Below are 26025 nucleotides of genomic sequence, written 5' to 3' on the forward strand. Positions count from 1 at the left end.
CCAACGAGCGGTTCCTCGTGGTTATCACGCGGAGAGCAAAGATCACAACCGGAGAAGGCAGCAGGCCTAACTAATGGTCAACTAATGGTCAACCCCCCCAAAAAAGGGGATCACTCACTCTTCGTCCGGTGACACATCTCCGTGCGCCAGCCAGCCGATCAGCCGACCGGTCGAGCTACCACCGCCGCCGCTCAACTGTTGTTGTCGCTACCGCCCATGGACGACGCACATAATCCAACCCATGCATGGCGTTGTCATCCAACTCACAGGTTTTTCTTTTCTGAAGAACGGATCTATTACTGGACACGTCTGGACCCTCAGGTATTCTAGAAGAAATGTCCTGGCCCTGCTTCTTCCATGAAGTAAATTTTTGCTTGTTCTCGCTTTAAGGACCAACCACACGTTTCTCCCCTGAACAGAAAACGAAAGGCACAGCCCCAACGTACGCGGTTGAGGTGGCGTGGCAGTTGGCATGGACGAGAGTTCCCGTTCGCCCGCTTTCACGAGACGAGGTACTAGTACACTCTAGTTTTCAAGTTTACTTTAATGACTCGGCCCTGAAATTAGAGAGAAATTCAGTGTGAACGTCGGATTACTAATTATTACTTGTTCCTCCAACCCCCTGGAAAAATCGTTGCGATCTGCACAGGCCATTCGATGCGCACATGCCACGAGATGAGACTTACTCCTGCTGATCATGGGTTGTCGTGGGACACCGATGGCTCGTAGATAAAACCGCAGCGTCCAGCTTACGGATCAAAATAATCCCCTCCGTTTCATAATTCTTGTCTCAAATTTGTCTAAAAATGAATGTATCTATTTTTAAAAAACGTTTAGATACATGTAATATTTCGACAAGAATTATGAAACGGAACGGAGGGAAGTCACGTACGTTTACAAACGACCCGGTCCGATAAATTTAACACCAGCCATGGCTTTCACGCGCATATTAAACCGTTGTTGCCTGGGAAAAAGGCTGGACAATACAAACCCCGGCCCTCCCGTGTCGTCGCCCTGGCAAGCAAAATGGCATCGCGTGACTGGCGTGCCGATGCACCGCATTGAGTTCCTGCCGCGCCGAACCGGGCCAGGACTCTTTTTCCCCACGTCAAGTGGACTGTCACGTATACGTCCATCTTATCAAGTTATAGCTTCAGCTCCTCTTCTTCGCCTGGCTATAAAACTCGAGCTGAAGAAAGACAAAGGCCCGATCACAAGTCCCAAACCCCTTTCCCCTCCTCCTCAGCTCGTCACCGCTCGCCGTCGCCGCAAGGGCAAGAAGGCAAATTAAGCGCGCGACACGAAGCCACCGCAAGAACTTTTTCACCACTGCACCAGCAACAATTCGGCGAGCCGAGCGCTTCTGGTACTTTTCTCTCCCCCACACTTCTTCTGGATCTGCACCCCGGGAGAGCGCGCAAGGTGGCGATGCTGCAGCTGATGATGGCGCTGGCCTTCTCGGCGGCGCCGCTGACGCTCTACGTGCCGCCGGTGCGGAGCCTCAGCCTCTTCGTGGAGGCCATGGAGTCCATGTGCCGCGAGTGCGCGCCCTACTCCCACGGCGCCGTCGTCCGATTCCGCCTCGGCCTCTCCCGCATCTTCGCCGGCCTCGCCCGCGCCCTGCGCTAGGCGGACGCACCACCACCAGCAGCAGCAGCACGGTGACAAACAGATCCTTCCTCTTCCTCCTATAGACACATGTGTGGGCTATACAACTCGCGAGGCACGCCCTTTGTTGCCGCTGTGCAGCTCGTCTTGGATCTCTGCTTACTTTTCTTCGCCCTTCCGTAGCTTCCACGACACTAGTTAATGTAGTTTTTCTCCTCCTTTTTGGTGGGTTGGATGTAGCATGTAGACTGTAGAGAAAAAACTGGGGGAATAATCTGACCAAAGGGGAGATTTTGTGAGATATCGTGAGGAGATTTTAGTGTTTTGACGCGCGTGAATGTGAGGCAGTACAGGAGAATTTGTTCTGCTGTGTACATAATCGATCATGTAGTAGTTGGCAAGAGTTTGTGTTCTTGAGATGTTTCAGTCTCCAACTTGAGATGTAATGGGTCTGCCTTTGATTTGCTGATCCGATCAGTGTTTGAGATGTAATGGATCTGCCTTTGACTGGTTGATCCGATCAGTATTTTTCCATTTCTATTTTGTGCAATTGCAAATCAGGTTTCTATGTTTTCTGTATGTGCGAACTGCAAAGGAAATGCCAACAACTCCTGCAGTGGACAAAACGAGGAAGAAGGGGAACAAAACTCCAACAGGGCTGATTAGTTTGCGGCATCAGGTTTGACGACTTGGCAGAATTGCATTCTCTATTGCAAATTGATCGCGACTGTTCGCCGACGCGGTGCCAATCAATCAAATACTGTATAATTTCTGTGGCCATTACGCCTCTGGTTGTTCCCACGTTCCCCTACAGCCAAGTGTCACAAATCAAGGCTACTGATTTCACAGCTGGACAACTCCTGCCGTGAAACTGAGCCAACACTTGTAAAGCCCAGACGCTCTCATGGAGATAACATACAACAGCTACTATTCAATCTTTGGAAGAATAGACTATTTAAGCGTGCCATATAATATTACACCTGGGCAATATAATCCAATACTGTGATGCTAAGTTATGCTTGTGAAACAACTGAACTTTCGATGTCAACAATGCTCCCATGCCAAGTTTCTAGAAGGTCTACAACACCTAACCATTTTATTATTCCAGCGAAACAGCAGCCAGATGCCGGCGTGTGCTGGTCGCTAACTTCGACATACTCTATCGACGATCCTTCCATGTTTAGCAACCGCATTTTTCGCGTTGACTAGCACAAGTGGCACACAGAAAAAGTGGAAAACACACATATGTCGTACCGCATAATTCAGGCGATAGAAATCATTGGAGGAGCAAGAGGGAGCAATAGCTAGCTAGCGACGAAGTGATGAATGGTATCACGTCTCTCTCCATGTGATTCTTGCTTTACCTCCCTCCGGCCCTGGCCTCTTCTCCAAGATCCCACGGTTGAGTAGTTGACACAATCCCTGAAAAGAAGAGTTCGTTCTAGTACAATCAAGCACGCAACCGGTCAAATTCCAGAATTCTCTAAAAAAGCAGAGATTCTTCGTGATGAACCATCATGGTTTAGTCTAGAACCAGCACGAGAAACCGATCAACGTATACACGAGAACACCATGATTTACAACGTGCTGGCTGTCCGATATTAGTACTACCACATGATGGATTCATAGGATACATCTTAATTACTTCTACGGACTATGTCTATCTAATCTGAACATTTCGGCTCGACAGAAAACGTGCCCACCCATCGCGTGCTTTCCTGCCTACTAGGTCGGATCAGCAACGCTGTGTCCGCAATTTATGCCAGGATAACTCTTCCATGGGTAATGATGCTCCAGAGGCGCGCCTTTCTCCTCTGAAATGCAAATTCGCCAATGGATGACGTCTTCTCAGGAACCAACTGGAGTCTTCTCAGGACTGGGGCAACATAACAATGCTTTCTGAACTTTCCTGGTTCTTGCATTTTACACTGGGCGCCAAACTGTCAGACACGTATCATCACAGGATCACCGATGTACATACTCAAGAGAAGGCTGCAAGAGCCTGGTGATGTCAAGCGACCTTGACTGGCTCCCGTTCTGGCTTCACGATATGTTCCAAGTTCACAATCCTTACCGGCTTCCCCAGTTTGGATTTATCTTCCATCCTAGCAATTTCTAGTGCATTCGCGCAGACAGGAAAGCTCATTTCATCCCATGAATCCAAAATTATACCTGAGCCTAGGCATGTGTTGTCACGGTAGAATGCTGCAAACTGACCGGCTGCTAAACCCTGATCATCTTCAGACAGATGCACTGCCAAAACATCTCCACTTTCTTCAGTTTGCTCTCGTGTCACTGTGCAGTTATGAAATTCAGGACTATGTCGTACCTGATATTGTAAGTAGGTACTCGTATTAGCATGGATATCAACTAATTGAGTAAAGCATATATGGTTGATGTCGATGCATGCAATACCAAGACCACAATTGATATAAACATTAAAGTATTAAACAGATACAACGTATAGAAAAAGAAGCTTGATCAAGCAAGAGATATGTGTCAATGATTGGAAGCTGCAGCTGTAGTTTCCTATTATCCCCAAATCCAAAAGGAATGATTATTGATCAAGGCAGAGTTAATCAGTTCCCGAACTGCTTAACTAACCCAGGGAGACATCAACAGGATTTATCAGTGACTGTTGTACCCGACGCGTGAAAAAGAGCAGCTGCGAGCATGACCATTGCTACTCTACCAATTCACACTAGGAGGCAATTCAACCGGATTCGACAGCAAATGCATATGAACTGCTGCGAGTTTTGTTGGGTGTGTGTTGGGCTGGGCTGGGAGGGAGTCAGGGTGGGGGCACATAGAGATACATTTTGCAAGAACATCATACAAGCTTGGAGATGGCAAGAACTTCAAAATTCAAACAATATAAGAGAGCCATATGCTACACTACCATGAGTTCATGAAGGCTATTCTGTAACTCCGGTACCTTGCATTTAAGTTGTTCATCATTTTCCGGCCCAGAGTCGCTAAACCAGTTTAGCGATCCAACACGAAATGTTCGCCTTCTCTTATCCAGCGAATAGTAATTCCTTGATACAAAAACCACATTATTTTGAACATCTTTCTCAACCACATACCTGCATAAGATAAAAGGACCAATCAGTTGATGAATTTTTATGGGTATATGCTACATGAGGACTGCTCTTCCTTCAATTCCAACTGATACAAAAATAGTTTCATTGAATACGTCAGCAAATATACATTTAAGTTGCTGGATGACACTGTACAATAAAAGAGGCTAGTACTATAGACAGTACTTACCAAGGTCCTCCAGGAAGGCGCAAACCTTGTCGCTGACCAATCGTATAGAACCAAAAGCCACGGTGTCTCCCTAGGTAATCTCCAGTTTCAGCCTCAAGAAGTACACCCTCCATTTCTCCTATATGTCTTTCAACAAACTCACTAAATTTAACCTACAAAGAGGGACTTTAGAAGCTAAATAAGATCACTCGAGGAATAAAAACCGAACTAATTTAAAGCAATTACCTTCCCAAGAAAACATATCCCCTGAGAATCCTTTCTACCTTGGTTAGGAAGGTCCATCTGAGTAGCCAGACTGCGCACTTCATCCTTCAAAACATGAGCTCAAATTTACAAAAAGACACATGCAGCCCTGACAAAAATAACTATCTTTATCTGATTAAATATCCAACCTTTGTTATACAACCCAATGGAAAAAGAAGCCTTCTAAGCTGGGGCTGAGAGAGGTGTGAGAGGAAATAAGTTTGATCCTTGACCTGAAATTACAATCAGAGCCAGAGAGGTGATTTTAAACAACAATGAAATAAAAAGAAACATCTAATTTGGGGTGTGTTTGGTTCTTGCCCAAATTTGCCTTACCAAAATTTTGTCTTTGGTTAGTTGGTAGCAAAAATTTTGGTTCGAGTCAATCTTGCCAACCACCTCACATCTATCTTAACAATTCTTGCCAACTTTTTGGCCAACCATGGGCCAATGAATCCTTAGCCAATTTTTTGGGTAGCCAATGGTTGCAAAAATTGATAGGGCATAGTTGGGCAAGAACCAAACACACCCTCGATAAAATAGAAGCCAAACAAGCTATTTTGGCATGAATGTAAATCACCTTGTCTTTCGAAAGTTGGAGCACTGATGGCCCTTCAACATTCTCAATGGATGGATGGACTACATGTGCATAATGTCCTGAAGCTATGTAATCAAATCCCAAATTATCAATGGCTTCTAAGAAAGCTCCTACAGAAAAAGAGAGAGAAAAGAATAATCATATGACCGAGGTTCAATATTTATACCTCAATATACATTCAAATTTCTATGTCAGAAGTGTGCACATACATACATACCAAACTTTATTCTTGTATTGCAGAGAACATCAGGGTTCGGAGTACGCCCATTGCGGTACTCATTAATAATATGAGACACCTAGATATAAAATTTAACAAAAGAAAGTGTCAGAATACCGAACAGCACGAGTGATTTCTGCAAGTCTCAGCGGGAAAAGGTTCAAGGGCAAGTTAATCTTACCACATGGTTCCAGTACTCATCAGATAGATGAGCCACCTCCAATGGCACATCGATCTACAAAAACTAACCATTAGATCACTCAATTCTTAGCCAAAATTAGCCGACATGCAAGGCACACTCGCTATGTAAGGAATGAAACAGCATGCTAATTTTTTTTGAAAGAGACCTTGTCACACACAGCTTGTGCATACTTCAAATCGTCATCCCACGGGCACTCGGACCAAAAGTTCCTGAAATCTTCCTGCACATTACCCAGCTTCGTAAGGGACTCCTCAGCAGTCAGCGTAGCATCGCAGTTGCAGAATATACGAACGGGGGAGGGTGCACGTACCTGGAACCAGATCTTGAGGTAGAAGGCGGTGCAGCTGTGGCCCGCGGCGTGGAGGAGGCGGAGCGCGACGCTGCTGTCCACCCCACCGCTCAACAGCACGGCCACACGCAGCGGCGCCCTCCCCGCGGCTGCACACCGCACCAGGTGCTCTTCTCTGATATCACCCACCCCGAGCGCGCTAGGCGGGGATGCGGCGACCGGTGACGAGGACGAGAGGGCGCGGAACGGCCGCGGCGGGTGGCGGGGGCAGAGAAGAGGTTTAGGGCCTGAGAGGAGGGTGCTCCGGAGGAGCGGGCGGAGGGTGGAGGCGACGCGCAGCATGGGCGCCGTCGTGGCGGCGGCCGGTGTGGCGCCAAGAGCTTTCCTCTGCCGCTTCTTCCTGTACTGGATTGGGTTCTTTCCCCCTGGAGCGTCGAGTGTTTTCCTCCTCGTTTCATTCAGGAAGGGGAAGGCGGAAAGCGTACCAAACCGTTTTCTAACTGGGCTAACGGCACAGAACTACTCAAGTCAGTAATCCCGTGAAGCACCGGTCACACATCCGACTTTCCACGTTCGTGGTTTGTGCAATCTAATTCCGTTGTTACTGAAGTTTCAAAAAAGAAGACAATATTATTACTCGCAAAAGAGAGAGAGGAAAATGACAATATTATTAGCGAAAACTAAGTCACTTATACATCCAGTAAGGTCTAGAAAAGCGATAGTGATGGACAATGGTCGGCTAATATTTTCACTCTATGTCACTGTGTGTCATCTTTTTTACCGTTCGATCTACTTAGAGAAAAAAAGGCAAAATTCGTTCACCTGATCATCAAACATTGTTGCAACATTTTCACCCTGATAACCTCAAAGGACATTCAAACACGTGCAAAGTTTTCAATGCACGTGACAAATACGCATTTCGGTGCAACAAAGATGTCAAAAAAATTTGCAACACATGCAACATCAAAAGTGAACACGTCAACTCATGCAACAACAAAAGAAACATGTTTGCAACGTGAACAATGTAACAGTAGACATCAAACTCGATGCAACATAATACCCATGTGTACACATCATAAAAAAACCAAATTCTCTAACCTCCATCGCTAACACTGGAGATGCTGGCCATCGCCGATTTAGACTCGTTGGAGTTTCATCAAAACCAAATTAGGCGACCGCGCTCCCATCCCCCTCGGTCTAGAACTCTAGATGACTTCCAAAGCTTAACGGTGTGGACTCGAGCTTTATGAAGACATCTAAGTTACAAGTTCCATGAATGGGAAGGAGGAAGATCATACACCGACAAGATCCACGACCCATATATATGACAAAAAAGATGGCGGAGGGAAGATGTGGAGCTCACGACGAAGAAAGTCATGGAGGAGGAGCCCTTACGCCAGAGAGCAAGCACAAGAACGAGACCAGGGTATGCGGGTGACAAGAGAGAAGGCTCATGAAGGAACATTGATCTCACCCATTCTCTCTTGACCGTGCAAACAACGTGATACGTGGCCACATGTCATGGATTGCTACATATATTCATAAAGTTTTGATAGCTAGTTTTGAACTAACTACAATATTTTCCATTAAGTAGTAATACCTTAATATCCAAAGAATAATGATTGGGTTGTTTACAAGCTAAAAAGGTCCCAAGTGTGGCGTGGTGTTGGCTCTGCCCCCTGCGTACCACGCAACTTCTCTAACCACCAATGCAAAGTTGCAAATGCCACAATTCTTTTTTTTTAACGCACAAATGCTAGAAGTCAGTGAACAGGGACGAAGAAAAGAGGGGAGCGACTAGCGAGCAAGGGCTTGTCAAGAAAAATTCAAATGAGAAAACTAGTACTACTAGTAATATCTATTTGTGAAATTTGTCTCCTTATTTCTATATTCTGGCTCTGTCTGCTGGTGATTGCCAAATGAAAAAAGACTTTCTATGTACGGTATTTTTCGTAAGAAGCAGGACAAATTAGTTCAATACTTGTTGTTTGGTCGAATGACAATACTGATTTCTGTCCATTATTTGACATTTTGACAGGTATGCGATTGAAAGAGAATCAATACATGCCACCTTTTACTTTCGAGGTAAGAATCGATGTACTTGTGTAAAGTTGGTGCACCGCAAAATCCCACCTGTTCCGGCTGTTCGATGGCCGAGAGGATCCAATTCTACGGCACTTTTTCGTTTTTTATTACCCGTGCATTCGGGATACTACTTAAACAAAGCAACAGCGTCCCACTGACGCCGCATTCTAAAACCCTCGAACCATGTCGCTCTCCACACTTAACCACCCCCCCGCCGCCGCCGCCGCCGCCGCCGCTGGGCGGGGGAAATCCTTTTCCGCAGCTGTCCCGGCGCCGGTATCGGTGCGCCTTTCCAGGAGACGGCTTCCTGCCCCAGCTTCCGCCTCCGCGCTCGCGGTCGAGGCGGACCCCGCGGCGGACAGGGTCTCGGCGCTGAGCCAGGTTTCCGGCGTGCTAGGGTCGCAGTGGGGCGACGAGGGGAAGGGAAAGCTCGTCGATGTGCTCGCCCCCCGCTTCGACATCGTCGCGCGTTGCCAGGTGACGAGATACGGCTCGGGTTTTCATGCGCTTAGTTTTGACCGATATGCTAATCCTTGATTGGAGATGCTTGGTGGCACTACTGCTCGTTCCACTTTGAAATTTTGATATCTCGTCGGATAGGATTGTGAGAGGCGAGTTGGCTTTGGTGGATTGATGGTTTAATCCAGATGTTAGAGCAATCTGTGCATAGAATTCGCCTTCTTTAGATGTTAACTGGCAAGTAGACTCCAGAATTTGCGCGGCTAGAGTTGTTATATATTGATTTTTTTTTACGTATTTTTTATGTGCTATTAGATAATCATATTTTTCTTTTATAGCAAACACATCATTCGGAAACCTGTGCGTACTCTGTTTTCTGTCAACTATCTTCACCGTTGCCAGCTATTCTATTTTTTTTTCGACCGGGTCATTTTCATTGTGTCTTACGTCACTGGTAAAGAACTTGTGACAATTAAGTGTATATACCTATTACCTAGCATCAATCCATCATTTCCTACTTACCTTGATGATTAAATGCTGACATCAGCCATGATATTTCTGCATGTATGCAACACGGACTGCTCCCTGTTGATTTCCATAGTTGTCGGTTTGTACACAACACTGCATGCAATGGATTGATTTCCATAGCCACCGGTTTGGATACAATTGCATAGTTGTCGGATTTTACACAACACTGCATGCAATGGATTGATTTCCATAGCCACCGGTTTGGATACAATCGCAGATATGCCTTTTACTTTTATTTTTAAATCTCGTTCGTCGTAATTGTAATCCACTATATAACTGACGGTGCAGATAATTTAGTCTACATGGACGAACGTGGTGGCGTCTTGTCCTTTTGTTTTAATTCGCCTTCTTTAGATGTTAACTGGCAAGTAGACTCGCGAATTTGCGCGGCTAGATTTGTTATATATTGATATTTTTTTACGTGTTTTTTATGTGCTATTAGATAATCATATTTTTCTTTTATAGCAAACACATCATTCGGAAACCTGTGCGTACTCTGTTTTCTGTCAACTATCTTCACCGTTGCCAGCTATTCTATTCTTTTTTTCTACCGGGTCATTTTCATTGTGTCTTACGTCACTGGTAAAGAACTTGTGACAATTAAGTGTATATACCTATTACCTAGCATCAATCCATCATTTCCTACTTACCTTGATGATTACATCAGCCATGATGTTTCTGCATGTATGCAACACGGACTGCTCCCTGTTGATTTCCATAGTTGTCGGTTTGTACACAACACTGCATGCAATGGATTCATTTCCATAGCCAGCAGTTTGGATACAATCGCATAGTTGTCGGTTTTTACACAAATCATGGATATGCCTTTTACATTTATTTTTAAATCTCGTTCGTCGTAATTGTAATGCACTATATAACCGACGGTGCAGATAATTTAGCCTACATGGACGAACGTGGTGGCTTCTTGTCCTTTTGTTTTAATTATATAATGTATATGTATATAATGTATTTTGGGATTGCTTTGGTTACACGTGTACCTGAGTTATCTAAATTATGGATTATGTACAATGGGGGTAAAGTTGCTTTATCCCCGTTTTGTTTAGTGGGTCGTGTAGATTTGTTTTTCTTCATATTTTCTAGATGATTTCTGGAACTTCGGCCTGATGGTTGCAAAAAGTTCTGGAGGTTTGATCATGGAAGCCATACTGAACTGTTAAAATTTATCGATCCGTTTGAACCTGGCAGAATTGAAGATGGGTGATAACCTCTTAATTCTCATGTCTATTAGATAACTAGATGGTGAATAAACTGAACTGCTTTAACATCCTGTCATAAGTGGTGCCTATAGACACTAGAGAGAATATCCAGGTAGTGCTCCTGCTATGCAGAAAATCATGATCACTGCTCTGCTCCATGTAGTGTAGTGATATGATGTGCAAGATCTTGTGTTTTGGTGAGTCAACATCTGAGCTGTTTAATTCACTCAAGCTCTAGATATTACCATGATGTGCATCTAGGCCTCTCGGGTACTTTACCTGTTTTATTTTTTGTCTTCTGGGCCGGTTGTCTATCACTTGCAATATTTGCACTGGCAGTTTGGTTATAGTAATTTACTATTATTGCTGCTTTTAGAAGGTCATGTTGGCATTTTTTTTTAGTTCGATATGCTATTGCCATTTCCTGTTTTAAGTTTAGATTCCCCTTTCGTTGATTTTCTTTGATGAGTGTTTTCCAAAAAACTGTCAAGATTAACCTCTATTCTGTAGTTAAGTTTATAGTGTTAATTTCAAGATGATCTTGGTGCCAGTTGGTCATTCCTCTGAAGTTTAGTAGCCTGTTTATCTGAGTTTCCACTTTGTTAACAGGGTGGAGCAAATGCTGGACACACCATCTACAACTCTGAAGGAAAGAAATTTGCCCTCCATCTTGTTCCGTCTGGTATTCTCCATGAAGGAACACTGTGTGTTGTTGGCAATGGAGCTGTGATCCATGTTCCGGGGTTCTTTGGTGAAATTGATGGTCTTCAATCCAATGGAGTCAGTTGCGATGGAAGAATACTGGTATCTGATCGGGCCCATCTGCTCTTTGATCTGCATCAGACTGTAGATGGACTTAGGGAAGCTGAGCTTGCAAATTCCTTTATAGGAACAACTAAGAGGGGTATTGGACCTTGTTATTCCAGCAAGGTCACTCGAAACGGACTGCGAGTTTGTGATCTAAGGCACATGGACACTTTTGGCGATAAGCTTGATATCTTATTTAAAGATGCTGCCTTGAGGTTTGAAGGCTTTAAGTACAGCAAAAGCATGCTCAAGGAAGAGGTTGAGAAGTACAAGAGGTTTGCAGAGCGTTTGGAGCCGTTCATTGCTGATACTGTTGATGTGTTAAATGAATCTATCAGACAGAAGAAGAAAATTCTGGTTGAAGGTGGTCAAGCAACCATGTTGGATATTGATTTCGGAACTTATCCATTTGTGACTTCTTCCAGCCCATCAGCTGGTGGAATATGCACCGGCCTTGGAATCGCCCCAAGGGTTATTGGTGACCTGATTGGAGTTGTAAGTTAAAAGCAGTGTATTCCAATCCTCTTTTTTGTATGGTATAGTGCTTATTCATTCCATTATTTAAATGCAGGTAAAAGCTTACACATCAAGGGTTGGTTCTGGTCCTTTCCCAACTGAACTGTTTGGAGAGGAAGGTGATAATCTTAGGAAGGCTGGAATGGAATTTGGGACGACAACAGGTCGCCCAAGACGTTGTGGCTGGCTTGATATTGTTGCTCTCAAGTACTGCTGTGATATCAATGGGTTTTCATCTCTGAATCTGACAAAACTTGATGTTCTGTCTGGGTTACCAGAAATTAAGCTGGGTGTTGCTTATAACCGTAGAGATGGACAGAAATTAACATCCTTCCCAGCAGATCTTGATACCCTGGAGGAAACACAGGTAGGCTTTGTGTCATAATTGTCATAGTTGAGCAGTATTACCCTTGAGTACTTCAATTGTCATGCATGAAAAAAATGGTTCTCTCTGGTTGTAAGATGCAATTTATTAGTTGCTAATGTACAAACTTCAAGTTTCATGGTCTTGCAAATCAATTGCGCCACCAGTTTTGGCAGTAACAGCTTCCACTTTAGCACTTCATCTCTGATACCTTTGTCTTGTGTTCCAGGTCAAGTATGAGGTGCTTCCTGGGTGGCACAGCGACATTTCTTCTGTTCGAAGTTACAGTGAGCTGCCCCAAGCTGCCCGCCGCTATGTGGAGAGGATAGAAGAGCTCGTTGGTGTTCCAGTCCACTACATTGGTGTTGGACCCGGGAGGGATGCTCTTATATACAAGTAAAGGCAACTTGATTTGGTATTGTATTGAACAACAAATAATTCAGTCTTGGCTAGGCCGGGAGCTTTGTGCTGTATCAGCAGTTCCCTTTGTTGCCATTGTAGCTGTAATGCAATGGAGAATCACTGAGTGGTGAGGTGATGTAACGCCAGCAATAATACTATCTGGGAAATCATCCCAATATATCAGATTATGGTTGCGGTACAATTGTTGGTTGTCTGATGGCATTTATCTGTTGACGTCGCAACTTCATGGCATTTCCCTATGAAGTTAAGACCGAATTACTGATTACTCCCATCCAGACTGCGTCAGCATAAATGTAATGATTTCCTATGGGTAGTCTGATATAATCATTCGTGTCGATGCTAACTGAAGGTCTTTTTAAATTTCGGTCCTGCATTTCATGACTGACAGTCTGGGAAGCTAAGATAACCTATGTTGCGCAGTCAAAGAAAAAGAGAAGAAAGATAGGCTATGTTGCCGTTTGACACTTTTGGTCAGATCTGACTCCGCTAGGGCTTTGCGTTACCACTTCAGAACACACGAGCTAGTGCAGTGCACTTCAGAAGGAAAAAAGAAAGAAAGGAAGAAATAACGAAGCTGATAGAAGATGCCTGCATATTGTTCTAACTCTAGAATAACAGATCTAAAAACTTATTGCAGATTCATGGAAACTCATAGTAGCCATTCAGACTACACGAACTACTGTAGAAGCGAGCTAAACCTCGCAACGAACACATGACACTGCATGCAGATTAGACAGACACACACTGCATAGTTCATACAGACAGGAAGCATGCATGCAAATTAACCAAGGAGAAAGGAGACTTGTGCATGGGCAAAGAAGTTCAGATGTCCCACACAGGGACGGGCATGTAGGTGCAGCCGAACTGCTCGAGATCGTCCATGTTGAACACTCCGTTGACGCCCACGCCCAGGCCCAGACCGCCGCTGACGCCGTGCCCGCCCGCGATGTCGCTCATGTCGGCTGCCAGAGCGTCCCAGTCGAACTCCCCGCCGTTGCCGCCGAACCCGAACCCGTCCGCCGCTGCCGCCTCGCCGTTGTCCTTCCCACGCGCGCCGTCGTTGTCGTCGTGCCGGAGCACGCCTATCTGCTGCAAGAACTCCTTGAGGTCGAGCTGAGGCTTGTCGCCGCCGAAGCCATGCGCCTCCGAGCACGGCGCGCTCTCGGTCTCGGCCCCGGTCACGCCCAGCTCCAGGGCTTGGAAGCAGGACACCGAAGAATCAGCTGCAGACGGAGGCATAGCGTTGGTGGTGGTGGTCACGGTGGAAGAAGGAGACGAAGCCGGGAGAGCAGGATGCAGCAGCAGCTGGTCGGACGGCGAAGGAGTTGTAATAATCTTGCTAGATGCCGGCTTGGAGGAGGAGTTCTTGATCTCCTGGAGCCTCTGGTGTATGACGTGCACGTTGTGCTGCGCGTTGAGGTTGAGGAGCCCGTAGGCCGGCACGCCAGCGGCGCCGCCAGGGCTGGCCCTGGCGCCGGAGGAGGCCGGGAGCCAACGGACGAGCTGGCCCCGGTGCTGGTGGTGCTGGGCCGCGGCGGGCCCAGAGGCGACGGCCCGGAGGTGGGGGAGGTTGAGGAAGGCGTCGGGCCCGTAGAGCCTGCGGGCGGCCTCGTCGTAGGCGAGCGCGGCCTCCTCGGCGGTGGCGAAGGAGCCGAGCCAGACGCGGGTGCGCTTGTTGGGCTCGCGGATCTCCGCCACCCACTTGCCCCACGTCCGCTGCCGCACGCCACGGTACTCGCACGCCGCGTTCTGCGGCCCGCCCTTTCCCCTGGTCGGGCCCTTCTTCCACGACGACCGCTTCCGCCCGTAGCTCATCTCCATGGTCCTCAAGTGCCTCTCCTCCGGTTCCTGTATACACAAGGAGAAGCACGCCTATCGATTGATCAGAACCACGAAAGGTGCGTGAGACTGAGAGTTTGCGCGCTATAGCTAGAAGAAAGAAATGCATCCAGAAGAAACTTACGTAGGAGGAGCGGGGGAGTCTTGACTCTTGAATTGAAGTTTGGAGTTTGAACTTTTGCTGGCGATCGAGAAGATGTCAGGAAGTGGAGGCGGGGGGAGTGAGGTTTTGGAGTGGGAGCGAGGCGTACTGGGGTCTGGGGGGGTTTAAATGTCGTCACGGCCGTCGGGATCGAGGATCGACGCACGTTGGCACGGCCGTGCCGCGCTTTTGCGAGACCTGTGAGCGTGAGACGTGAGACCCGGAGCCTGGAGGCATACATGTGACCGTTAGGGTATTTCTAGGATGCACGATGCGCAAGCTCTTCCAATTTTTGTTTTATTTTTCAAAAAACTTTCTTTTGGGGTGTAAGTCACATTTGCGATGATACAACGACGATGAAACGAGCATAACTTGGGAGATTAGCGAGGTGAGAGCATATGGAAGGTCAAACACAAAATTTGACACCTTCTTGGTCGATCGCATTAATGCAGATATCTTTCCGTTGCAGATGACGTATCCCTCGAAAATAAGACACCGCTCGTGATTGCCGATTTCAATGCCATGTGACTTTGATCTTTCAGTAAACGATGCGTGAGTGCGGGTGACGTATCTGTCGAGAATAAGACACTGCTCATTACTGCCAATTTCAATGCCGCACGACTTTGACCGTCAGGAAACGATGTCTGAGAGCGTGCGTGTGAACGCATGGTAGTGCAGGTGACGTGTCCATTGGAAATAAGACTGCCGATTTCAGTGCTGCGTGACTTTGACCCTTAGTAAGTGTGTGAGTGCGGCGCGTCAATGTGTGCGGTAGTGCGGGTGATGTCTCTCTCGAGAATAAGACACTTCTCATTACTACCAATTTCAATGCTGCACGACTTTGACCTTCAGTAAACGATGTGTGAGAGCGTGCACGTGAATGCATGGTAGTGTAGGTAACGTATCCGTCGAAAATAAGATTGCCGATTTCAATGCTGCGTGACTTTGACCTTCAGCAAACGATGCGTGAGTGTGGGCGCGTCAATGCGCGGTAGTGCGGGTGACGTATCTATCGAGAATAAGACACGGCTCATTACTGCCAATTTCAATGACGCACGACTTTGACCGTCAGTAAATGATGTGTGAGACCGTGCACGTGAATGCATGGTAGTGCAGGTGACGTGTCCATCGGAAATAAGACTGCCGATTTCAATGCTGCGTGACTTTGACCTTCAGTAAACCGGTGTGTGAGTGCGGGCACGTCAATGTGGCCGGTAGTGCGGGTGACGTATCTCTCGAGAATAAGACACTGCTCGTTACTACCAATTTCAATGTCGCACGACTTTGACCTTCAGTGAACGATGTGTGGGAACGTGCACGTGAATGCATGGTAGTGCAGGTGACATATCCGTCGAAAATAAGACTGCCGATTTCAATGCTGCGTGAGTTTGACCTTCAGTAAACCAGTGTGTGAGTGCGGGCGTGTCAATGCGCGCGGTAGTGCGGGTGACGTATCTGTCGAGAATAAGACACCGCTCATTACTGCCAATTTCAATGCCACATGACTTTGACCCTTCAGTAAACAATGTGTGAGATCGTGCATGTAAATGCATGGTAGTGCAGATGATGTATCCATAAAAAATAAGACTGCCGATTTCAATGTTGCATGACCTTGGCCTTCCGTAAACCGGTTGTGAGTGCGTGCACATGAATGCGCGGTAGTGCAGGTGACTTATCTGTCGAAAATAAGACACTGCTCATGATTTCTGATTTCAATGCTGACTTTGAATTTCAGTAAACGATGTGTGTGCTCGTGAATGCGCGGTAGTGCAGATGATGTATCCGTCAAAATAAGACTGTCGGTTTCAATGCGTAGTTATATTATATTTTAGAGTGTAAAGACTACAATCTATGAAATTGCAGATATTTGTGTCTATTTCGTTTCTTCCGAGCTCTATTGTTCTTCGTTTGTCCTTCTTGTCGTATAGGTGGATCCAGCATGTAGCCTATGGGGGCAATTGCCCCCACTCAATTTTGATATACCATTACAAATTTTAGATTTTCACCATTGATGCCCCCTCTAATTTAAGTTATACCATTACAAATTTTAGATTTTCACCAGAATGTTTAAGTGCCCCAGAAGGCAAGTATTTTTCGAAGAAACATTGTCTTGTCATCTTGCACTTGCTCGATCTCCGCATACATCTGTTTTGGACGCAAGGTAGGCATGCATGTCGATGAAACAGTACCTGGCTAATCTAATTTGCACATGTTCCCACGGTTTTCGAAGAAGCATTGTCTGGACATCATGCACTTGCTCGATCTCCGCATACATCTATTTTGGACTCAAGGTAGGCATGCATGTCGATGAAACATTACCCGGTTAATCTAATTTGCACAGGACACGTCGGTTGCTCTATCGTGCGGCGCGTGCTGAGATTCGGGAAAACTTCCGTAACATCCTGTCTCCCCCCGATTCCCGTCCAGGCTGCCTGACTCCCCCCAATCCCCTTTCTCTTTCCTCTCTCTTCCCCTATCGTGCTCCTGCGGCTGCCTCTCGCCATGTCCTTCCTCTCTCCCGCCATCATGTGGAGGAGCAGGTAAAAGCCGGCACCGGCGAAGGCCATCTTGCCGAAGAGAGTCGCACGAGCCGGGGCATGTACTGGACGAGCATGATGAAGAGCGCCATCTTGATGGGCAGCAGGTCTCGCCCCTAGTGGCGGAGGAGGAACTTGATGATCTCTAGATCTGAGGGAAAGGGAGGACGGAGAGGACGTCCAAGAAGAAGAAGCGGCGCGCGATGGTGGCGGAGTCGACGACGAGCTCGCCGTGGCCGATGACCCGCGAGGGGCGCGCGATGCAGGCAGTGCAGAACTGCAGCGCGATATGGGAGTAGAAGGCGTCGACGGCGGCACGGGGGTGCGCCTCCGGAGCAGGAGATTCTGGGTTCGAGTCCTAGCGTGATCGATCGACCAATCGCTTTTATCAGGTTTTATGTCTGATTCGTCTTGCAGATGTTTGGTACGCAGTCCCATCCTAGTCAATCAACAATGAGCTCCATTTCATTGCTCCATAAGAACATATCTACAGCTCGCAAAATCATAAACAACATGTCATCTTGTTCTTCGATCTGTTTCCCTTTTCACCGCACCTCTCTCTGGCCTCCATCAATTCCTTCCTCTAATTGCTAGTACGTACCACACTACCACATATCCACCTGCTCTCTATGTTCCTCCTTGTGTGTTTGTTCATTGCATGCATGCAAAGCTAGCTCACTGGGCAAGAGCAAGCTGATGCAGGTGTTGTTCTGGCGAAGACAATGCAAGCGAAGAGGAAGAGCGGGTTCATCCGCATAACGAACGCACTCCGCAGGTCGAGACTTGAGGGAGATAGTCAACCTGTGAAATGCACATATTTTCTCACCAATTCTTGCTCATGTCGACCGGGTTAGAGCTCGACTGATTCGTTGTGACCATTATCAACGATCACTCCATAATTACCTTGCTTGGTAAGCAGGCATGGGTAATATGGTAAGTAGGGTAGGCACAAATAATATGGTAGGTAGATACAAATAATGTGATAACCACAAAACATACTTTTTGTGAGTACGTACTACTAAGTAGATGCAGATAATCCGGTAAGTAAACACAAACAACCTGATAACCATGAGACTTGTATTTTTTATAGGTCTTAATAAGTAGACGTGAATAACCTGGTAAATACGAACAAATAATCTGATAAATAGACAGAAACAATCTGATAAACATGAGACTTGCACTTTTTATAGCTCCTGATAAGTAGGCATAGATAACCTGGTAAATAGGCTTAGTTAACCTGGTAAATAGGAAAGAACAACAATTAACCGGCTAAGTAGGCACATTTAACCTGTTAAGTAGGCACATTTAACCTGGTAAGCGGGAGCAATTAACCTGGTAAGTAGTCACATTTAACCTGTTAAGTAGGCATATTTAACCTGTTAAGTAGGCATATTTAACCTGGTAAGCAAGAATAATTAATTTGGTAAGCATGCTCATTTAACCTGATAAGCAGGAATAATTAACCTGGTAAGTAGACACATTTAATCTGGCAAGCAGGAGCAATTAACCCTGGTAAGTAGGCACATGATCTAATCTGGTACGTAAGCACAGTTAACCTCGTAAGTAGACAGAGTTAAATTGACAAATTATTGTGGATAAGCTTATAAGTAGGCACTGACAAGTACGCCCCCCCCCCCCCCCCCCGTCTCATATTAAGTGGCTCAAATTTGTCCAAATATGAATGTACCTATGCCTAAAAAACGTCTATATACATGTAATAGAAAGTCACTTAATATGGGACGGAGGGAGTATATGCTCAATTGACTAGCCAAGTAGGTGTGGACAAGTATAGGTTAATAAATCAACAAATAGCTAAATTGACAAATACCGACAAGTGAGCAAGTAGGTAATGATAAATCGACAAATGAGCATACTTAGACATGCAAGTATACTTCGCAACATATGCGACGGTGCAACTTTTACACAGAGAATTTGTGTGTCGGACGAATTTTATAAATTTTAGATTGATTAATATTTGTATGCTGAAAAATATGTTAAGTCACTAACTTGCGTAAGTCTGGCTGGAGCCTGTGAGCCACTCCGATCAGTTAGAGCCACTGCGATCAGTTTTTCTTTTTCTTTTTTTGAGGGGCTGCGATCAGTTAGCGAGGTTGTATTTTTTCTAGCGGATCGAGTCTGTGCTGGATATTTACGTGTGGGAAGCTGCTGGCTGGGCCAACGAGCTGATGGGCCGGTCTGGCTGCGGTGCACGCTGGCGCGCGGACAACGTGACCGGGAGCGGGAGGGGTAGGGATGCGCCGCACGCTAAGCTACGTGGGCACGGTCGCCCCGTAGTCATCTCCTTGAATGCGAGGTATAAAGATCCACCTCCCAGCATTTCTGGCTGTCACGAGCGCGCTCCTCACATGCTTCTCGTCCATGTCGGACAAGGTGCACACGCATGATTCTCGAGCCCTCCTCAAACGTATATTCGGCTGATCGATCTCATGCTGGTTTGACCGGCTCTAGCAGCTCCTAATGCAGGGCAGCGCAATACATACATACAACACTACAAGAAGTCTTCTAGCAAAAAAAACACTACTGTACAAAAGATCTGTGAAAAAAATTAGCTGTCTGATTATGCATAGTCCTCAATTAGTAAGTCCAACACTGCTACATGAAGCATACCACTATGATGTTATCAGTTTTTAAGCAGCACGTAATTGCCATCATTATAACTTGGATGTGCACATGGGTGCCAGTTTTTTTTATTCTCGCAAGAAAGCTACGCGATACGATCTATGCAAAATGAATGAATCCATGAAGACAGCACTATATAGACTGGATTCCTGGCATAAATCCATATTTGCTTCGCATTTGTTTGGTATACATCAATTTTGGACCAAGAAAACAAGGTTACTGCAATCTCTCTTTCCAGATAATGATCTGGGGTTAGCTGTCAAACAACATGAATCTGGAAAAAACCTGAAACTGAGAATCATCATTTCTATTCTCATCTATCCTGGATGTAAGAAACTCTACAGATCCCTCTCGGGGACTACATATACCCTTTTATCTTTTCTTTCTATGGGATCAGGAGAGCACACCTATGTCTATCTTCACAGAATCACAGTTGCAACATCTGCTGAGCACTTCAGGAAGCCTTTGAGCAGATGTTCGGCAACCCAGTTTCCTTTTCTTGGAGATGTTGCCGCCAAGGGTCATTGTATAATTTATAATGCAGTACCTGTCAAAGCATTTTCATAAGCAAATCGGAAATGACAACAGAACGATGATTCTAGTACGATTCAGCAACATAAGCACGCAAAAAAAAAAGCACGCAATGTACAATGCTTTGCTACTGAAAATGAAAACTGGAAATAATGTTTCAACTCTACCAAATAGTAGATGCTGATGAAAGTGGCAAAGACATCATCAATAATCAATTACCATCTAGTTTCAACCCTAAATCTAAATGGAGAAATCTTACTCAGATTTTTCAGAAGATACCTGTATGAAAGTTGCAAAGACATCATCACTATCTTCTAGTTTTGAAACCTCAACTGACCAGGGTGCCTCTTCAGAGTACAATCTTTTCTGTCTCTGTGCCTCTAGCAACATAGAGTCACGGTAAAAGAACCTCTGCCAAATCTGGCGCACATTTCCTAACATAAACTCTATTTGTGTTTCGTTTATTCCCTGGTGAGATGAAAACTCGTAAACACACCGCACCAGTTATGTACAAACGAAGAGTAAAGATAATGTAGACACATACCCCAAGGATTCTAATGAGGTTTGGGATGTCATGCTCTTGTATGCGGACCGCAAAACTGTTGTAATTAAGCACATTCTCGTAGGGAAGAAAAATTCCATCCTACAATTTAAGCCCAGATAGGCATGAGTAAGAGATCACAATTAGTTGCTCTGCTGGTAAGTCTTGTCAGATTCATATTATAAGTTTCCCTATGCAATACAAGAACATGATGGTATAGTACCTGTATTATGACAGGAATGCATCCTTGAAGCATGCTGTCTTCCATGCGCCCACTCCAGCCATCCCCTGGAAGGGCACCACAGAAAACAGAGCTTGCTAGTTCCTCGTAATACTTCTCAGATCGTAAATACGTAACTGTCACATTGGCTGTATGCTGCCTTCCAAGCTTCCCCTCCTTACTTGGTGTGGAACCGAATTCAGCAGCCAGCTTTTGCCGAATCCCCATACTATACCTGTATTATACAGTGGAAGCAGATTCAGATATAATTGGGTCATCTATTTAGACAAGACATATATGTAGATACATACGTGTCTTCAGGACGGCCCTGTTCATAGGCTGGTCCCAGATTACCATTAAAATAAAACAGAGTTGTACGGTTGATCCTTGGCCTGCAAAAAATGTACCATGAGGGTCGAAACAATCAAGTACTCCCTCTGTTCCATAAAGATTGTTACGAATTTGAACTAGAGCTAATTCAAATCCGTGCCAATCTTTATGGAATGGAGGGAGTAGTTCAAAGGTATATCTCTTAGTCCACACATACCTTGCCCATAGTTTTAACCATATGGCCCCAGGTTCAGGTACCTTCCATGCTGGAAGCACAAGATCCTTTCTTGGATCAAAACATGGATGGTTGCCTCTTCTATCCAAGGGAATATCATCCCAGTTGTCTGCCCAATAAGCAGTTGTTGAATTCTCATGTTTTGTGTTAGTGTTTCCCCAGTGGACGAGCATCATGCTGTTCCAGATCTCTTTTGGAGCATAGCACGCACCTTCATCCCATGAAAAGAACTGCTTTGTTGAAAGTTGACAGTACAGGTCATTCATTGATCATGCAAGGACAATGCAAGAACCATTTTAATATTATTTTTTTCTAGTCACTCACCCAGATATGGTCTCTTCCAGAAGTGCGGTTCCAGTAAGCATACCGCTGAGATATGTGATCATAAGCCTTTCTATAATACTCCAGAGCGTGGTAACTCCTGAGGTGCAGGTCCTCCTAAAATGAAAACTCAATTAGTGAAGCAGAACATTGGCAGCTAGAGTACAACATCCGGAAGATAAAGGTTACCGGCGTCAGCAGGTGTGGGGCATCATCAGATCTAGTTATTAGACAAGAGTCGAGGACAGGAACATAGAAATAATCAGCTTCATCCCCATTCAGCGTGCGGTGCGGACTAGCAAGAATGCTCTCATAGAGTGCCATCTATATGAAAAACAAAACATCAGTCAGGCCTTCTTGTGCCCTTGTAAATGCAACTGATGTTACTGTTAACATAGGACTACCAATATTTATCATATCTGCTAGCTGATTAGGTTAGCAAACCTGAGCACCATAGAGTTGCTCCGTCCATATGGTTCTGTTTTTGTCATCATATATTCTGTTCACACATTGTAACTTGAAATGCCGTCCCTGCAATAGATCATACCCTGTGATATCAATGATGCAGCAAAGTTTCGAGAACAGAAGGAACAAAACTTATGGTCTCAACTTACTTCAAGAAGATGACTATCAAACTCAGCTGGCAAGTCGTAAACATATATAAGTGGTCTTTTTTTCTTGACGACAGCATTGACATTGATGGGGCTCTTACTTAATTTATTTAGGTCTGGCAAATTTGCTGGTGATTGGAGCCATGAGGGCCAGTCATATGCAAGTGAATAAGCTGATGGGACGCTGCAATCAATCCCAAAATATCCACTGTCACACTGAGAGAAATCTTCAATTAGATTACAACTTACAGAGGTGACAAATACAGAACAGCGTGTCATGCAATTTCACGATTTTAGCTGAACAGCTTCGCCTGAGACGTACCTGACAGAAGCCACCACGGCACTGCCCATGTCCAGAACACTGGTTAATACAACTGCATTCAACACGTGTCTCACAAAACTGACCCCAGAGTCCGTCATATTTGCAATCACATTCTAGTTTAAACTCCACTTTGGAAGAATATGCATCCTGAGGGTCTACATTACACCATCCTGGCTTACTGCTGTTTGTTGTGAATACATCCGGATCCGGTGCTTTCCAATCAGGAATCTTTGGGTCATCAGGTTTTGCGGGTGAGCTATAAGGATGAACCAAAGATGTTCAACAGTACTATAGCGCCAATGGTACTCATTCCGAAGCAGACAAAAAGAATCAAAATCAGTGGAAATGATACTCTTACGTTGTTTTAAACCCACAAGCTTCTGCCACAGGGCGCTCTGGATATTTTGTTCCTGGTCCACAAAAGCACATTGCCCTGGTTGTGTCACACTGGGCTGGACATATGGAGACTACCCATCGTCCTACAGGCCATTCTGGGGAACTTGGGAAGTTACACTCCAACTTCAGAACCTCCTCACATCCTTTCCCTGTACCAATGAAGCCATAAAGATACAGCAACTTGATAAACACCAAAAGACTTGTTATAAATTAACAGGTTAAGAGTCTTTGCAGGCACAAAAGATTATCGACTTTACAGTGAACAAAATTCCTGAAAAATGAAATGTGATCAATACAATTAGACTAACCGGCATATCCATGGAAGCATCTACATTCCCCCAAGTCATAGTTGCACACGCCATGTCCGCTGCAGTCTTTCTCGCACTGCTTTGCGCCTATAACCTGTTCAGAAAGAACAAAAAATTTGACCCCAAGGCAGGCTAAATCAGATTGTACTGATCAATTACAAAGATGGCTGCATACTTCAGTAATATTGACAGCCGATGAGCCGGCATGGCACCCAGCAAGCCACCTCCCAACCCCAGGCTTCCACGGAGCGCCACGGAACATGACTGCTCCATACGAATCCGCAGGGAACTGAGCCCTGAAGCGTGAGTCCACAACCCCGACGCCTGGGAACACATTCCTTGGTCGGGTGGTCCTGCCGCGAGTACCGAAGAAATCCAAGGAGGAAGGGAGGATCGGCACCATAAACACGTGGACAGTGGCGACGAGCATCACGAGGGCGCCAGCCGCACCGACGAATACCCAAGGGCATTTCGCCGAACGGATTGTGAGCATGGTCAAACTGCCATATCAACCAAACCAGAACGCTGATCTAGATGAGGCGGGCACCGGCACACCCTGAAATTCGTGGAGGTTAACCAGTTTTGGCTGGAGTAATCACTCGATGACTCAAAGCTCGTACCTCGAAAACTAATGTCCAAGAAGTGGGTTAATTGGATTGGGAACGGGGTGGAGACAGCAGGGGAGGCGATGTCGCGATGAGAGATGGAACGGGAGCCGCGACGACGCTAAGCTACGCCTGCGGCGGCGGATTGGAGCTTGTGTAGGTCAGGTCAGGAGAAGAAGAGGACCTACGGGGGTGGCTGATGCCTGAAGGAGACAGTCAGACAAAGGAGGAAGAAGGCATCTACAGTGACATAGGCATGGTAGAATTGACCATCGTTTTGGTGCTAAATTTGCTTTCTCGCCGGTGGTGGGGAATTTCTGGGCCTAGGCGCTACCGCGCTAGCGAGGACCAAATATGGAATTCAGGATCACTTCGCGATCTGCAAATTTATTACGGACTAATAGCGGTTAGAGAATAAAATACTACTTTTTAATTTTTGACTCAAATTTGTCTAAATATAGATGTATCTACTCTTAAAAAGCGTCTAGATACATGTAATATTTCGACAATAATTTAAGATCGGAGTGAGTACTACTGCATTCCACTACATATTAGTACCTGTTTATAAATGTAAGTGTTAAAGTGTTAAATTTGTCTTAAGTCAAACTTCTTCAAATTAAAAAGGTTTTAAAAAACAAATTTACAATATCAATTGGAGATTTGTACAATAGCAATCACAGGCGCTATGCTCGTTGACAGCCTGTGCCGTCCGTCCTTTTTTTGGCCCGTCCGCCCTAACCTATACCATACTTCGTACATAAACCAACTTGTCTAGCTAGCGCTACATGTGCTCTTAGATATAAAATGTTCTAATTTTGTCCTAACTCAAACTTAACATATCGGGTGAAACCTCCTTTTGGTGTAAACTTGAAAACTTTTAATCGTAGGCACTAAATTTTAACTAAGCGGATGAGATAAAAAGTGGAACATTTGATCACTCAAATGCAGTTTAAAAAAGAATCTCACCGTTGCGGGGTTTTCCCGTAAAATAAGTTTAAGTGATTAGAGTTTCCACTTTTCATCTAAGCCTTTAATTTAAGGTCTAATAGGTGTGTTTAAAAGTTTTCACGTTTTCACTGAATAAAGGTTTTCACCTGATACATCATCTATTTAAATTTTAAGAATTTGACTTAGGACAAAACTGAAACATATATCTAAGAACGGGGGAAGTAGTTTTATTAAGGATAACTTGTTACTCCGTCCGTGTCATAATACAACTCATATAGATTTTTGCACTTGAAACAAACAAGATATCTCTTGTTTCCATTATCTTGCCATTAATTTTGCTCAAGAGTAAATAAGTGTGAGCAGGGGCGTGTTTGGTTTTGTACCAAAACTAGTCATGCCAAAATATTGGTAGCCCATGATAATTTGGTGTTTGTTTGCTTTGTTGCCAAACACTTGGTTGTCAACGAGTATTTTTCATCTTTCTTATAGATTCTTGCCAAACTTTTAGTTTGTTGGCTAAAAGATTGACAAACCAAAATTTGTCCAGATTTGATAGGGCTGGATTGGGCATGAATCAAACAGCCCCCCGTTCCTTTCCCCATGTACTGATGTACGCCGTATTTTCTTGTCAATTGCTGCAGTGTGAAGGGAAAGTCGGAATCAAGAATCGCCA

General features: G+C 45.2%; 4 protein-coding genes across 5 annotated transcripts; 1 reads left to right on the forward strand and 3 right to left on the reverse strand.

The window, feature by feature from the left end:
- Window positions 1-3050: 3050 nt before the first annotated feature.
- LOC100843399 (tRNA-specific 2-thiouridylase MnmA) lies at window positions 3051-6864 on the reverse strand. The gene is made up of 10 exons (XM_003558646.4): window positions 6449-6864; window positions 6284-6358; window positions 6118-6171; window positions 5937-6015; window positions 5702-5829; window positions 5271-5354; window positions 5104-5187; window positions 4879-5030; window positions 4544-4694; window positions 3051-3937 (listed from the first exon to the last, which is right to left on the reverse strand). Exons 1-10 carry the CDS (start codon window positions 6767-6769, stop codon window positions 3620-3622), a joined length of 1446 nt encoding a protein of 481 aa, XP_003558694.1. The 5' UTR covers window positions 6770-6864; the 3' UTR covers window positions 3051-3619.
- Window positions 6865-8661: 1797 nt separating this feature from the next.
- On the forward strand, window positions 8662-13007 carry LOC100843709 (adenylosuccinate synthetase, chloroplastic). Its single transcript, XM_003558647.4, has 4 exons — window positions 8662-8989; window positions 11326-12018; window positions 12095-12406; window positions 12633-13007. Exons 1-4 carry the CDS (start codon window positions 8696-8698, stop codon window positions 12801-12803), a joined length of 1470 nt encoding a protein of 489 aa, XP_003558695.1. The 5' UTR covers window positions 8662-8695; the 3' UTR covers window positions 12804-13007.
- Window positions 13008-13396: 389 nt separating this feature from the next.
- LOC100844209 (dehydration-responsive element-binding protein 2E) lies at window positions 13397-15016 on the reverse strand. Of its 2 annotated transcripts, none has more exons than XM_014896589.2 (2): window positions 14790-15016; window positions 13397-14674 (listed from the first exon to the last, which is right to left on the reverse strand). In XM_014896589.2, the coding sequence occupies exon 2, from the start codon at window positions 14645-14647 to the stop codon at window positions 13649-13651; it is 999 nt and encodes a 332-aa protein (XP_014752075.1). In that variant the 5' UTR covers window positions 14648-14674; window positions 14790-15016; the 3' UTR covers window positions 13397-13648. The 2 variants fall into 2 exon arrangements, with proteins under 2 accessions (XP_014752075.1, XP_024313262.1); XM_024457494.1 differs by having other exon boundaries at window positions 13397-14698.
- A 5103-nt stretch (window positions 15017-20119) lies between these two features.
- LOC100844507 lies at window positions 20120-24722 on the reverse strand. The gene is made up of 14 exons (XM_003558650.4): window positions 23975-24722; window positions 23800-23893; window positions 23454-23640; window positions 23096-23351; window positions 22777-22989; window positions 22607-22693; window positions 22352-22486; window positions 22166-22279; window positions 21824-22071; window positions 21588-21668; window positions 21280-21511; window positions 21060-21158; window positions 20795-20983; window positions 20120-20531 (listed from the first exon to the last, which is right to left on the reverse strand). Exons 1-14 carry the CDS (start codon window positions 24290-24292, stop codon window positions 20439-20441), a joined length of 2346 nt encoding a protein of 781 aa, XP_003558698.1. The 5' UTR covers window positions 24293-24722; the 3' UTR covers window positions 20120-20438.
- Window positions 24723-26025: the final 1303 nt, after the last annotated feature.

The sequence above is a fragment of the Brachypodium distachyon genome, chromosome 1 (assembly GCF_000005505.3).
Source record: "Brachypodium distachyon strain Bd21 chromosome 1, Brachypodium_distachyon_v3.0, whole genome shotgun sequence".
NCBI classification, from domain to species: Eukaryota; Viridiplantae; Streptophyta; class Magnoliopsida; order Poales; family Poaceae; genus Brachypodium; species Brachypodium distachyon.

Excerpts from the sequence above, each read along its gene's own strand:
- LOC100843709 (XM_003558647.4), top strand. The coding sequence starts at position 8,696 with ATGTCGCTCTCCACACTTAACCACCCCCCCGCCGCCGCCGCCGCCGCC. Across the intron at positions 8,990-11,325 it reads ACATCGTCGCGCGTTGCCAG|GGTGGAGCAAATGCTGGACA; the intron begins GTGACGAGATAC and ends CTTTGTTAACAG. Across the intron at positions 12,019-12,094 it reads TTGGTGACCTGATTGGAGTT|GTAAAAGCTTACACATCAAG; the intron begins GTAAGTTAAAAG and ends ATTTAAATGCAG.
- LOC100843399 (XM_003558646.4), bottom strand. The coding sequence starts at position 6,769 with ATGCTGCGCGTCGCCTCCACCCTCCGCCCGCTCCTCCGGAGCACCCTC. Across the intron at positions 6,359-6,448 it reads ACCTCAAGATCTGGTTCCAG|GAAGATTTCAGGAACTTTTG; the intron begins GTACGTGCACCC and ends GGTAATGTGCAG. Across the intron at positions 3,938-4,543 it reads ATGAACAACTTAAATGCAAG|GTACGACATAGTCCTGAATT; the intron begins GTACCGGAGTTA and ends TTACAATATCAG.
- LOC100844209 (XM_014896589.2), bottom strand. The coding sequence starts at position 14,647 with ATGGAGATGAGCTACGGGCGGAAGCGGTCGTCGTGGAAGAAGGGCCCG.
- LOC100844507 (XM_003558650.4), bottom strand. The coding sequence starts at position 24,292 with ATGCTCACAATCCGTTCGGCGAAATGCCCTTGGGTATTCGTCGGTGCG. Across the intron at positions 22,280-22,351 it reads CCCCACACCTGCTGACGCCG|GAGGACCTGCACCTCAGGAG; the intron begins GTAACCTTTATC and ends TTTTCATTTTAG. Across the intron at positions 20,984-21,059 it reads ACCTCATTAGAATCCTTGGG|GGAATAAACGAAACACAAAT; the intron begins GTATGTGTCTAC and ends TCATCTCACCAG.